The sequence below is a fragment of the Onthophagus taurus genome, chromosome 7, assembly GCF_036711975.1.
Source record: "Onthophagus taurus isolate NC chromosome 7, IU_Otau_3.0, whole genome shotgun sequence".
In the NCBI taxonomy this organism is placed as follows: Eukaryota; Metazoa; Arthropoda; class Insecta; order Coleoptera; family Scarabaeidae; genus Onthophagus; species Onthophagus taurus.
Window position 1 is genome coordinate 17,411,959 of NC_091972.1, and position 13,967 is coordinate 17,425,925.

General features: G+C 32.2%; 2 protein-coding genes across 6 annotated transcripts in view; one reads left to right on the top strand and one right to left on the bottom strand.

Moving 5' to 3' along the window:
- Nucleotides 1-279: 279 nt before the first annotated feature.
- On the top strand, nucleotides 280-8,412 carry LOC111420480 (Mitochondrial calcium uptake 3). 3 transcript variants are annotated; one of them, XM_023053484.2, is made up of 9 exons: nucleotides 280-601; nucleotides 654-786; nucleotides 838-996; nucleotides 1,052-1,134; nucleotides 1,229-1,276; nucleotides 7,125-7,614; nucleotides 7,664-7,821; nucleotides 7,873-7,940; nucleotides 8,150-8,412. In XM_023053484.2, exons 1-9 carry the CDS (start codon nucleotides 395-397, stop codon nucleotides 8,208-8,210), a joined length of 1,407 nt encoding a protein of 468 aa, XP_022909252.1. In that variant the 5' UTR covers nucleotides 280-394; the 3' UTR covers nucleotides 8,211-8,412. The 3 variants fall into 3 exon arrangements, with proteins under 3 accessions (XP_022909252.1, XP_022909260.1, XP_022909268.1); XM_023053492.2 differs by having other exon boundaries at nucleotides 8,327-8,412; XM_023053500.2 differs by lacking the exon at nucleotides 1,229-1,276.
- A 2-nt stretch (nucleotides 8,413-8,414) lies between these two features.
- The window catches only part of LOC111420470 (probable Rho GTPase-activating protein CG5521), a 31,096-nt gene continuing 25,543 nt past the window's right edge, over nucleotides 8,415-13,967 (bottom strand). For 2 of the 3 annotated variants that reach the window (XM_023053472.2, XM_023053462.2), the window contains one exon: nucleotides 8,415-9,274. In XM_023053472.2, coding sequence (XP_022909240.2) covers nucleotides 9,081-9,274 — 194 coding nt within the window. In that variant the 3' untranslated portion in view covers nucleotides 8,415-9,080. Of the gene's footprint in view, nucleotides 9,275-9,372; nucleotides 9,489-13,967 lie in introns of all 3 variants that reach the window. The other variant, XM_071197941.1, reaches the window with a different exon arrangement.

Below are 13,967 nucleotides of genomic sequence, written 5' to 3' on the forward strand. Positions count from 1 at the left end.
TTTAATGAAAATTACAAATATGTCAAATTGAGGTTGACATTTTAAACCTGAAATTAGTTATTATATACAGTGAAATTCCCCTAACTCGAATCACTATGGGAGCGGAAGAAATGTATTCTTTATTAAAAAAAACTTGAAAATGTATCCAAACATGATACGATTTAATTGTAATGTTACTCAAACATTTTATTACATTTTCTTTTCTAATTTTAATAATTTGTACGTATAATAAGTTGCCTATATAAACCAACTCTTTTCATTCAAACTTAACCTATATTCATTATTTGACAATCAGTTTACTTTACTGGGTGCTGCCTCTTCCCAATCTCTCTTTATCTATAAATAATGCAAATCTAAAATTAAATCTTCCATTTATTAAGAAAAAGAACAAAAAATGGTTTCTTTATTAAAAATTATTCGGCAAATTTTAGGTAAAAATCAATTTTCCATACAAATTCGTCAAATTCATAACGCAAGGATCAAAAATAAACCGAAATTCGGTCTTTATCAATATCTGGGTGTCCTAGGAGGAACTTTAGCTTTATATTCAGCTTATAAGTGGCAAAGCTATCAAAGTGTGCATGCATTAAAACCAAAGGGTGTAAGTTTGTTTTTTTATCTTGATATAGTTTTTTATTGATGTGGTATTTTAGGACGAAAAACCGTTTATAAAATTAACGACGAGAGAAAAAAGGTTTATTAAATTCGCTTCTGCTCAATACGATGGGCAATTATATATGACACCTCAAGATTTTTTAGAATCCGTCGTCGAAGCTGAACCAAGACGTAAATCAAAGAATTAATTTGATTTATATTATCATTAAAATAATTTTTTAGCCCGTTTAAAACGAAAGCTTTTAACAAAAAATGAATTAGAAGTTATGCGAGTTGTAACTCCTTCTTTAGTTGCTGGTTCATCGAGGTTATTTCGAGATTTGCGAGATAATGGAATTATATCATACACTGAGTATCTTTTTTTACTCTCAATTTTAACAAGTTAGTTGTTTAAAAGGGAATTAATTTTGTTTTAATTATTAATTTTTGATTGTAGAACCTGAATCGGGGTTTAAAATTGCTTTCAATATGTTTGATGTGGATGGAAATGAGAAAGTTGATAAAAACGAGTTTTTAGTGGTAAGTAATTGAGGGAAAAAAGATGATTATTTTAATTTATTTGAATTAAAAAATGCAATTAAAACGAAAAATAAATTTTTATAATAATAAACAGATTCGGAGACTACTCGCTGGCAAACATAGAGACACAGAAGATATACCCGTGAGTTAAAACTAAACAAAAATTAAAAAAGCTTATCAAAAAAAGCTTAATTGTGCGTCTACTAACTTCTTCTTCGTCTTTATAATGTCTCAAGAGCATCATTGTTTAACGTAAATGTGATGTATCTGACCAAAATGTGTTTTTGTCTCTTATTTCACAAAATTAAAATGAAATCTTATTGAGACTTTGACGTGCTTGGCAAAAATCTGCTTGCTTATTAAAATACAGAAAGGTTTGTTTCTTTTATATTTTTTTTTATTAAATTAAAATTGAAAAAAGGATTCTGATTATTAATTTTAGCATATTCTTGTTTTAATTTAACTCTACTAATTGGCTATTAATTGTTCTTTTTTATCTTTACTCTCATTTTATAAATCTTAAATAATTAATAAAAATAATGAGACCCTCTAATACACTAAAATCGTTAAAACTATTTATTAAAAGTTAAAAAATAATCTTTTGCATAAAAAGCTATGTATAAAAAGCTTAATTATGTATATAAAATGTATCATAAAAGATTTATATCATATAATCATTGAATTACTGCCACTTTTTCGTTTCATATTCAAAAAGTGAGAAAAAGCATTTGATTTCAGCTTTTATCGCTTAATCTATTCTGCTCTATTAAAGTATCCTCTTTTTAATGCAAAAGCCGTTTTGAAAAATCAATTTTTGAAATAAACATTTTTTTCGAATTTTGCAATTTTCGCCGATTAAGTTTTAAAAATTCCTATAAAATCCATTTCTTGGAATATAAGTATGAAAATTGCCCAAAGTGTTAATGAAAGTGTCCTCTTTCCAATGAACCAACACGTTTTGAAAAATAACTTTTAGTTTTTGAGAAAACAATATTTCAAGTTTTGATCAAATTTTCGATGTTGCAATTTTCATCGATAACTTGCAAAATTCGCTATAAAATTAATTTTTTGAAGGAACCTTGTGGAAATATCACCAATTATTAATTAAAGTATCCTCTTTTTAATGCAAGAAGCCATTTTGAAAAATCGCTTTTAGTTTTTGAGAAATAAATTTTTTAAATGATCGACAATTTTTTCGAATTTTACGATTATTGCAGATTAAGTTTTAAAAATTCGTATAAAATCCAGTTCTTGGAATATGAGGATGAAAATGTCCCAAAGTGTTAATAAAAGTGTCTTCTTTCCAATGAACCAACCCGTTTTGAAAAATTACTTTTAGTTTTTGAGAAAACAATATTTGAAGTTTTGATAAAATTTTCGATGTTGCAATTTTCATCGATAACTTTCAAAATTCACTATAAAATTAAGTTCTTGTAGGATCCTTGTGAAAATGTGACCAATTATTGATTATAGTATCCTCTTTTTAATGCAAAAAGCCGTTTTGAAAAATCACTTTTAGTTTTTGAGAAATTTAATTTTTGAAATGATCGACAATTTTTTCGAATTCTGCAATTTTTGCTGATTAAGTTTTAAAAATTCGTATAAAATCCAGTTCTTGGAATATGAGTATGAAAATTTCTCAAAGTGTTAATAAAAGTGTCTTCTTTCCAATGAACCAACACGTTTTGAAAAATTACTTTTAGTTTTTGAGAAAACAACATTTCAAGTTTTGATACAATTTTCATCAATAGCTTGTAAAATTCGCTATGAAATTCATTTCTTGAAGAACCAACCCGTTTTGAAAAATAACTTTAGTTTTTGAGAAAACTATATTTGAAGTTTTGATAAAATTTTCGATGTTGCAATTTTCATCGATAACTTGCAAAATTCGCTATAAAATTCATTTCTTGAAGAATCCTTGTGGAAATATCACCAATTATTAATTATAGTATCCTCTTTTTAGTGTTGCTTCATTATTTAAATCAGCATCAAAAAGGTTCATTTTGTATCTTGAATCCAAATAAGTTGATGCATCTTATCAGCTTAATTATTAATTTCATTTTTATTCAAATATCGCAATAATGTGGCAATATAGGGTATGACTTCAGAAATGCACCAGAAATTATAACCATAATGGCAGGATAGATATGCCGGCTAACCGGCCGAAGGGGATGCCGAATATCCGGTATCCGGCTTTTCGCAAAATCACTATCCGTTACTACTCCCATCACTACTACTGAGTAAGGGATCTGAGCTCAAGAGAAGTCAGTTTAATATATCTCTATTACAGGACTCTCTAGAAAATTTCCTTGAAAAGTCTTGGCGATATGTCCTAAAATGCTTCCTCCTCAGATAGTTGACCAATAGGTAGTAATCCATTTTTTATTATGACTGCCCGTAAATTAATATCTTGTGCATTGTCGGTGACATTGGATGCCAAGGGTACAATTCGACATATAAACGAGCAGTCTCCAATGCATATTTATCGTATTTTTCCACATCTATCAAGAATCCGCTTGAAATGGTTTCCAGTATGATTTTCAACCTATAAATGAACTCGTAACTGATGCCTGTAATCTCTGAATATTAAAATAATAAATATAACTTCTTATCTTGCAAAGACTAGTTTTACTTAGTCATCTCAGCCGAATGGTCAATAAAATTTATTTGTTATTTTAATATTTAAACGAAACTTGTAACATGGATATCAACAGTTGTAATCTCTGAAGCTAATTTCGGATCCTCAAAAAATCTCCTGCCCGTGTTGCCATCATTCGTATTACCGAAATTTGCTTTTGGCATATCCACTAACATACATACCAGTTTCTTTGCGAAATTTGACCTGTAGTTCTATTTTCCTCTCTTTTTCCATTTGTTTCTCCTTTTCTGTTTTTCTATCTCTGTATTTGTTTATGCCAAATGGAGAATGGTTTCGAAAAATATTATCCTTGCGTGTAATATTGGCAGTCCAAATTCAATAGCTTCAAATCAAATTTGTTTTTTATTATTCAGTTGGTTGAAGTCTTTGGAAGTCGCACCACAAATGTAACAACGACTTGTAGATGTTGTGCCAGTAGCTGCGTTACAGACTTTTCCGTCAACCATTTTCATTATGAACAGAGTTTTGGCGAAAAACTTCTTTCCATCAATATCAACCTCAGTTACGATTAAAGAGTTACTGGAATTTTGGACGTATTTCATCTCTTCATTTGTGACATTAGTTTTCTCTTTCACGAAATGAAATCTAATGAGGCTGCAGAATCGTGGAGAAGAAGGTGTTGGATTTTCCCATAGTACTCTTTGCCACAAACTAATCGCAAAGGTACAAAGCAGCTCTAAAAAAAATATTTGCATCTGAATCAGTATCCTCGTCAAATTTTTGCTTGAACTGTGATGCACCCAAAAATATGTTACCTCCATTTTGGAAAATTCCAATCTATTTTTAGCTCCATGAATTTTCCTGCTCGTTTATCAGTAAGTGTACAACGGTAATGCTATCTGAGAATGGATTTTGTACCCAGTCCATAGGTTGCAGGTCACACTTAGGAAAATAACTGTTCATTTTTTCTGCTAATAACTCCAATTGTTTCATTATCAAAGGTTGCACCTTTTTTTTTAATCAGTAGCCATAAAATTTGGGAACATTTCATTACTACCATTGGTAGCGTGGCTGATCCATAACTCCAACTTAGCGTGAAAACTTTCAATCTTGTCTGTCGACGTAGAAATTTTTAAATTCCTCCCTTGCATTTTTTGTTGAGCTCATTTAATGAGCGAATATGTCCGAGTTTTGCTACCCATTCTTCATTTTTAAGTAGAGAAGCAAAATCTGATCCCTAGGCCACTAAAAACGTCGGAGTTTCATTTTTTAGTTCCTAAATCCGAGAAAGGACTTTTCCGCGAGAAAGCCATCGTAATTATGTATGAAACAGACGTGAATGATGATCTGCTCCCATTTCCTGACACACTGCATTCGACGGACGAGAGTTCAGAGGTCGCGACTTTATGTAATTGACAATTTCCAGAGATTTCGTCAACAGTGCTTCCTTATCTAAAAAACAATGTACATTTTTAATATTAGAATTTTTTTCAGATGCCCTGGTTACAAATCGTACAATTTTTTCTGTCGTAGCTGCTGCTCCGTGTGTGCAAAAACTTATGCAGTTGTGCCATTCCAAATTATGCTCACTGAAGTACTGGTCTATTACTTGGAATATTTCTTCTCCAGTGGTAGAACCAGGTAGTGGCAGACAAAATAAAAACTCCACTAAGCCCTAATTTTTCAATTAACGGTGCGACGTGATGTCATATCTGCTGATGCAGGTATTTTTTCGATTTCTTAACCGGCTTCTTGGCTAATCATAATCTTGACAACTTCTTTGCAGGCAGGTAAAATTAAAGTTTCAGCGAAAGAATGAGGCTTCTTGGATTTAACTAGCATATTAGCGATCACGTAGTTTCCTTTTTCTCTTTGTCTGATCTTTGGAAGACAAACCAAGGAGAGATTCCTGTTTTTTTGACTGGTCTTTCAAACGTTGAAAAAAGGCTTTGTCTTTTTGAACCACCTTTTTGATAGGTGTTTAGTAGTTAAATGTAAAAGATTACCATCGAATTATTACCCAAAGTTTCTCCACAAACAAGACATTTTGGGATTGGACATGATTTGTCTCCGCAATATATAACAGTATATTATTATATGAGCATATATTATAATGAGGGCTATTATTCACTAAGGTTACGTTTATGTCACGAGCGTAGCGAATGGCATCATTAACCTGAGTGAATAATGGCTCATTATATATGTATGAGTAGAATACTATACTTTGTCCAGGGCTATTGAAATTGATTCCATAAATTTATTTTTAAATAAATTTTTGTATAAAGTTTAAACGTCAATGTGACACAAATTCAATGTTACTAACTGTAACCAACTTCACACCAATTTGTCAAAATGAAATGTCAATTTTATAAAACGTTTTTTTTATGAAAATTAATTAATTCATGCTTAAATCATACGAAAAAAGGAATTTGTTCAGGTTTTTTTAATGTCAAACATTTAGAAACTCCTAAAAAACTTAACTAAATTGACGTTTTTTGAAATTTTAACATACCAAATAATTATTATTAGTCTGTTACCCGTGAATAATGATTATTATTCACTCCGTGAAAAATGACTACTTTTTTGTTTTAGAAAACTCATTCATTCATAAGGTATATGTTATAAGGAAGTCGTGAACAAATAAACTTTTTTTTTCGTGTCGTCGAAGAAATTAAATTTACAGTTTCCTGTAAATTACAGTGCTATAACTAAAAATTAAAAAAACATATTTCTCCAATCCAAAACAATGCAATCCATTAAATATTTCCGTATTAACAGTTGGTGCAATAAACATAATTATTTGTTTTTAAATACCAGAAAAATAATACCGCGTAATTTAAATACCGCCCCCTTAATTTACAGGAAACTGTAAATTTCATTTCTTCAACGATTCTAGATTTCGGCGGCGTTTAGAAATTTTATAAAAATTTTTTGTTCTTTGTTCACCTGTTATGAAGCCTTTCATAACAGGTTACTTGAGTTTTATTCATCATAATTTTAGGATCTGAATATTGCTCTACATATAGAGTATTTAATATTATAGGATCACCCACCCCATTTCGAGTTTGCCAAAGATTTAATTAGGTTAATAACTCCTTTACAGTCCTTAACTATTCTATTGACTTGTTCTTTCCAACTTAGTTTCTCATTGATATGAAATCCCAAGTACTTGAAGCTTGGTTATAAAAATTCTTACCATAAACGAAAATCGACTTTTTTTTCTAATTTATAGATATACAACAACTACAAAGAAAAACTTATCAAATCTTAAGCAACAATATTCGTAAATGGATCTTAAAGAAAAAATTTTATTTTAAATTAATCATTAAAGCTTACAAAATTGTGTTTGAAATGTTTTAACTTTTTTTTGTTGTTAATTTTGATTTTATAGATGGAAAAAATCTTTAGTTACGCATGGAAAGGTAAAAGAGGAATGGTAGTCGATGAAAAATACGATTTAAAATCCCCCGTCGAAGAACAATACGTCGACGACGAACAAGGTCTCCAACGAAAACACAACGTCGACACGACTTTAATCGTACATTTTTTCGGCTCGAAAGGCAAAAACACGTTGAATTTCGAAAATTTTCGCAAATTCATGTTGCATCTTCAAACGGAAGTTTTAGAACTCGAATTTAGTGAGTTTTCGCGGGGATTACCCACGATTTCCGAACTGGATTTTGCTCGGATTTTATTAAGATACACCTATTTGGATACGGACGAGTACGATAAATATTTAGAACGATTATTAGACCGTATTAAAGTCACAAAAGGAATCACTTTCGAAGAGTTTTTAGCGTTTTGTCAATTTTTAAATAACATGGAAGATTTTAGTATCGCTATGAGAATGTATACTTTAGCTGATCATCCCATTTCGAAAGGTAATACATAATTTAATCAGATTAATTTAATTCTAATAATTCGTTTTAGGAGAATTTTATCGTGCTGTTAAAATTTGTACTGGACAAAGTTTAAGTGGACATTTAGTCGATACTGTTTTTGCGATTTTTGATGTTGATGGTGATGGTTTGTTGAGTTACAGGGAGTTTCTTGCTATAATGAAGGATCGATTACATAGAGGGTTTAAGGTATTTTTTTTGTGTTGGATAACAAAATGTGTTTAATTAATTCATTTTTAGTCTACTCCTAAAGTTGAAGGTTGGGAAGCTTTTAAATCTTGTATTAAACAAGAAATGAAAACGCCGAGGTAAATTTAATGAGTTGTCTCCAATTTGTAAAATCTAAGTCATTGAAGCTGTGTTTGTTACTTCCTTATTAGTGATTAGATTTGTTGTTTTTACGAGAGTATATTGTTTGTTTTTAAGGTGAATAAGGTGCCAGTTAATTTTACCTCAATTTGTTTTAAATGTTGTTTTTGTATTTTTTTTTTTCGAATTTTCTTGATTGTTCTTCCAGATTTTCATCATTTTTGACTACATGTTCCAAATTTGAGGAAAAACTACGATCGCTTGTTTAGAATTTAAGATAATATTAAAACACTATGCCAAAGTTATTAAATTTTAATCTTATAGATTTATTGCTGCTTAATGAAAAATATTTAAACAAATAACTTTTTTATTCGTGAATTTCCAGATTCCTGAGTCCTACTCCCTCGAAAAATCCTATATTTGATGGTGCTTATTTATATTATTAAACTTTAATAAAAAGAAATCTTTGTATCTAGGTGTTAAGTTATTTATTAATAAAGCTTAATTTTTTTTAGTATAAATAAGTACTTAAAAATATCTTACAACTATACAACAACCATTAAATGGTTTCATTTGCATGTACACGTAATAGAAAAAAAGAAAAACACAAAAATAAATATTTTTTTAGAACTTATAATACTGTTTTAATAAAAAAATTATTTTGGGGTGCACTAAAATCAAATTATTTTTTTTGTACATCTTTTCGAATACGAATTTATATCTTACATAATTATTTATCTCTATTTTGAAAAATTTTTAAATACTGTTTTAATTTCTAGCGAAAAAATACATCTCACAGACAATAAATGCAAAAACCTTAGTGTAAATGATATATTGCCTAATTTCTATCATTTTTTTTTTTTGGTTAGCTTTCCTTAAATATTTACATTAGAGAAAATTGTCACAGTTAAAAAAGAACAATTATTTTAAGACTTAGGCGTATTTTTGCTTGAATCTACAAGGTGCAAATTTTAATTCAATAAATCTATACAACGCCCATAAAATTTTTGAAACAACAACAAATTAATTATAATTATTTTGATTTAAGAAAAAAAACTTAAACTTGAAAAACTTAACTCAAAAAAAAAATAAACAAGAAGAGAAGAAGCAAATAAAAAATTCTACTTTATATAACCGCATTACTTTTTACGAATTGCTTGCGTAGGACTATCAGGTGGTGTTTCCATGGACGTTTCCTGTCTTAATGAGCGTCTCGGAACACTCTTTAAACTCGTCGAAAGTTTCTTTAACGGCCGTGGTGATATACTCGTTGATTCGATGTTTTGCGAGACATCCGAATTATTAAACCAGACGCCTCGTCCTAAATCGGATGCTAAAACATAAATTAATCACATCAATTTACTTCTTATTAATTAATTAATTATTTTTATGGAATAAATAAACAAACACAAAAAGCACAAAAATTCTTACATCATTAATGTTAGTAATAAAATTAGTTCTGGAAATGTTTTGGGGGAATCAAATAGAGGAGATGGTGTGAAGATGATGGAATACTGGTTCTTGAAATACTACATGCTCATATAATCCTACAAATCAAAAGAATAGCAATAAATAATTTAACAATTTTTGTTTATACAGTAAAACCTCGATGTAATGTTATAGTTAAATGTCCGTTATATGAAAATTTTTGAACTATTTGGATAAAAAATTTAATGTATACCAATTCAGACCAAAACATGGCTAAATTCGAAACTTTCTAGTTCTAGAAATAGTTTTAGAACCACAGTTTTTAAAACCAGAACTATCATCCTTGATTTATGCATCATAGTGGAATAGAGCAACTTGGGAAGGAACAAGTGGTAGGGTGTGGAATACAGAGAAACGAAGAGGGAATCTAGAAGAAGATAGATACAGTGACAGTGAAGGGAGGTAGGGTTAGATAAAAATATAGAGAGGGCAGAAAAAAATAAAAAGAAAAATGCAAGAAAAAGAAAAGGGAGCTGAAGGAGAGAGGCGGAGCAGATTAGGGAGTTGAAAGAGGAAAATGATGTATGGAGATACTTAAAGAAGATGAGGAAGGGAACAGAAGAAGTCAGCAGCGATATACAAATGATGGAATGGAGAACCTATTTTATGGGATTGTTAGGAGGGGTGAAAGAGAGAGGAATAGGAGAGAGAGAGAGCGAGGGATGCAAGTGGGAGAGGAGTCGATTGAAGAGGAGAAGGGCGCCAGGAGAGGATGAGATCCAAAATGAGGCATGGTTGGAGGCGACGGAGATGGTGAAGAAAAAGCTATGGAAGGTAATAAACAACGTGTGGAGACAGGAAAGGTTTCCGGACAGGTGGAGAATTGGGATAATATGCCCACTGCATAAAAAGGGGGTAACGGGGTGGTGGACAATAATAGAGGGATCACCATGTTGGACACGACGTTTAAAATATATGCAAAGATACTGCTGGAAAGATTGGAAGAGAAAATGAAGAAGGGGGCAATGTTGCCGGATGGGCAGGCGGGATTTAAGACCGGAAGAAGGGCTGTTGACAATATATACTGTGATGATGTTGTCAAGAGATGGCGTTAATGCATTATCAAAATTAAAGTCCCTAGATTTACAAAGTACCGCGGTTCATGAAGCCTGTTTTCGAGCCAAAATGGCGGTTTGACAGCTTGTCACTGCATCTCACCACTTATTTACAAAAATATTGCCGCCTTGTTGCCTTTGGAGTTGCACAAATGGCAGTAAGAAGGACTTTCGACTCTTCAGAGTACCATGCGAAAAAAAGAAAGGAAATTTGGCGTAATGTTTTGGTTTGTAGTTTTAAATTTCCCAAGTTTTAAAAGTTGGGACTTTAATCAAAATTAAAGTCCATAGATTATCAAAGTACCGCGGTTTGCCGCCATTTAGGCTCGGATAGTCAAGCGAAATATTTAAAACACATCGTTCTGTTGATAAAATTACGGTAAATTTTCTTCTTTTTTCTCGTGGTACTCTGAAAAGCTGTCAAACCGCCATTTTGGCTCGAATATTTCGAATACACAGGCTTCATGAACCGCGGTACTTTGATAATCTAGGGACTTTAATCAAAATTAAAAATGAAAGAAAATTTAATTTGAATTTGAACTCCCAGCGAGAGTGGATCTCTCCGAATTATTATTTTTATAAAATAATTTGTATGTGATTCTGGAAGTTGAGTGTTGACGAATGTTACTTTGTGATGATAGCGCTGTGATCCTGAAAGTGGAGTTGTAACAGGAGTGTGAAATAAGACATTTGGCACCCAACAGTTTTTTTTTACAATTTTTTGTCAAATAAGTGACGTTTGTTTTTTTTTGTTGCTAAGAGACAATAAATTTTGGAAACATTACAATATTGTAACTAAGGACAGTAGAATCTAACAGGACTGCTACATCCATTGTTGTTTTGTTGCCTACTACTGGTTGATTGTCCGCACTCTACGTCACACTATTTGCCACGCCCAGTTAACTGTCATTGAGTTCTAATATTTTTAGAGGTTATATAATAGACATTAATACGTCTAAAAAAAATAAAAGTTCAAAAATAATATGAATACGTCTACGATATAACCTCTAAAAATACACAGCAAACGCATAGAACACAATAACAGCTGACTGGGCGTGGAAAATGGTGCGACGTAGTGTGTTGCCCCAACAATTGATGTAACAGTGCTGTTAGATTCTACTGCTCTTGATTGAAACATCTGGCAGGTAGGGAGTTAAACCAGAAGGGAAGAAAGTTGTATGCATTGTTCATAGACCTGAAGGAGCCCTTTTAATAAGGTGGATAGAGGAAAGATGTGGGAAGAAATGAGGAGGAGATGTATCACAAAACAGTTGATAGAAAGAGTGAAGGACGTACAGGGACGCGGTGGCCAAGGTTGCAGTGGGGGAAGAGTTAAGCGAGATATTCTGGAGGACGAGGGGATTGAGACAAAGGTGCCTGCTTAGACCTACACTATTAACGATGTATACGGCAGGCTTGAAAGAGAGACTTGGTGTATGCGCTGTCTTACGCGAATGACTTGGTGATCGTGGAAAGATATTTTAAGAAGAAGGGGCTGGAGGTAAACGTCGAGAAAACAAAAATCATGAAGTTCTGCAAGGAAGAAGAAAGAGGGAAGAATGGTTGTGGCAGATAAGAGAGATAGAAGACGTGAAAAAGTACACGTATTTGGGATATGTGTTCTCAGAGGATAATAAGGTTGAATCGCACGTGAGAACGATGACAAAAAGAGGGAAGAGGGTGATGGGGCAGGTTTGGCGACGGTTCTGTTTGGGCACAATGATGCACGGCGCAGAAGTATGGGGATGGAAAGAACAAGGGTTGCTGGAGGATGTACAAACAAGGTATTGGAGATGGATACTGAGGTTGGCGAAGGAAACTCCAGGGTATACAGGTGTTTGTAAATTGACGCGAAAGATTTCAAGATGTGATTTTTCAGCATAAATTAAGGAGGGTCTTTCATATAACTTTTTGTTCAAAACCCCTTCCTCACCAAGTTATAGCACTCTAAAATTAGAAAAAAAAATGTTTTTATCGCCAACCGGCAGCAAAACCATACTTTATGCTATCCGTTTGCGGCAGTAAAGTGACATTTTGTGCTACTGTCTAGTAAAGTGTGCAGTTAGCGGCAGGTAAAGTACCTTACCTGCCGCATATGCGGAAGGTAAAGTATTCTGTAAGATAGAGCTGGAATTTGATCCCGGTACCTTTTACATGAAAGCGCACTACCTTTCCAATATACTACCGCTCTTTGATACATAGTGTAACTTTACCGAGGTATATTAACAAAACAAATCGTTTATCACATGTCATATAATATTGGTAAGTTACAATATCTTCGTATCGTCAAATTTTGCGGTTTGCGATAAAATGTTGTATGCAACACGTCAGCAAAGTGTCTTTATCGAACTCGCCTGTTACTCGACTCGCAAACTCAGATTCGTTCGATAAAGCATCACTTTGCCGACTTGGTACATAAATAACTATTATTTAATAAATTCACTATGGAGGAGAAAAAAAATGACACTTTTTGACGATTTTTATAAAGGTTAAAATATTATTACAAGGGGGTGAAAAATCAACCCCTACAATACTTTGCATTAGAACTTTTTAAGGCGTCTACGGTTTTCTATTTAAACACTTGATTTAAATAGAGGGATTCAATACGCAACTTATTTGTCTCTTAATATTTTCTCCTAAAATTGTTAGTTTGATCATAAAAAAATAAAATAATACAAAGGCTCAAATGAATTAATTCAGAGATTATTAGTCAAAAAAATGAAGTTATGTCAAATTAATCTCAGCGTTACAGTGAGTTTAGACATGCATGGATTTAGTAGCGTCGATAAAAACTGGCGCGCCAGTAAAATTAAATTGCATGTGTAAACTTCAACTGGCGTGCAAGTTGAAATCATACATGCATGGATCAGAAAAGTCTGCAACCTTCTGAAATCACTGGCGCCAGTGAGTGGATGAGTATCCACAAAAACACAAAATTTGTTAATATCAAATTTAGGTTATGTTTCATTGCATTCAAATTAAATCCCAATTACGTTAAACACAAGATAACGTTTAATTATTCACATTAAACCTAGAATATATCTATTTTCGTTTCGGTTGAGGTCCTAATTTGTGTATATAGTTGTGGTACACTTTAAAAATGAAACTGGCGAGTCACTTATTTTTGTTTTCGCACATGTAGTGTAAACCTTCACTGGCGTGCAAATAGAACTGGCGCAACCACTGGCACCACTAAATCCATACATGTCTAAACTCACCTTTATTTTATTTTTTGTGATCAAACTAACAATTTGATAGTTGTAAAATATTAAGAGATAAAAAAGTTGTAGATTTTTTCCACTAACTTGCTATAACTTAGAGGAGAAGGGGTTGGGTTGGATTAATGTTTGCTGAAATATCACCTCTTAAAATCCTTCGCGTCAATTTAGAAACAGCCTGTATAGTGAGGGAAGAGGGTAAGGTGGATGGAATATGAGTGGAAGCGGGGAGAAGAGCAGTGAAGTACTAGGAAAGGATAGAAAG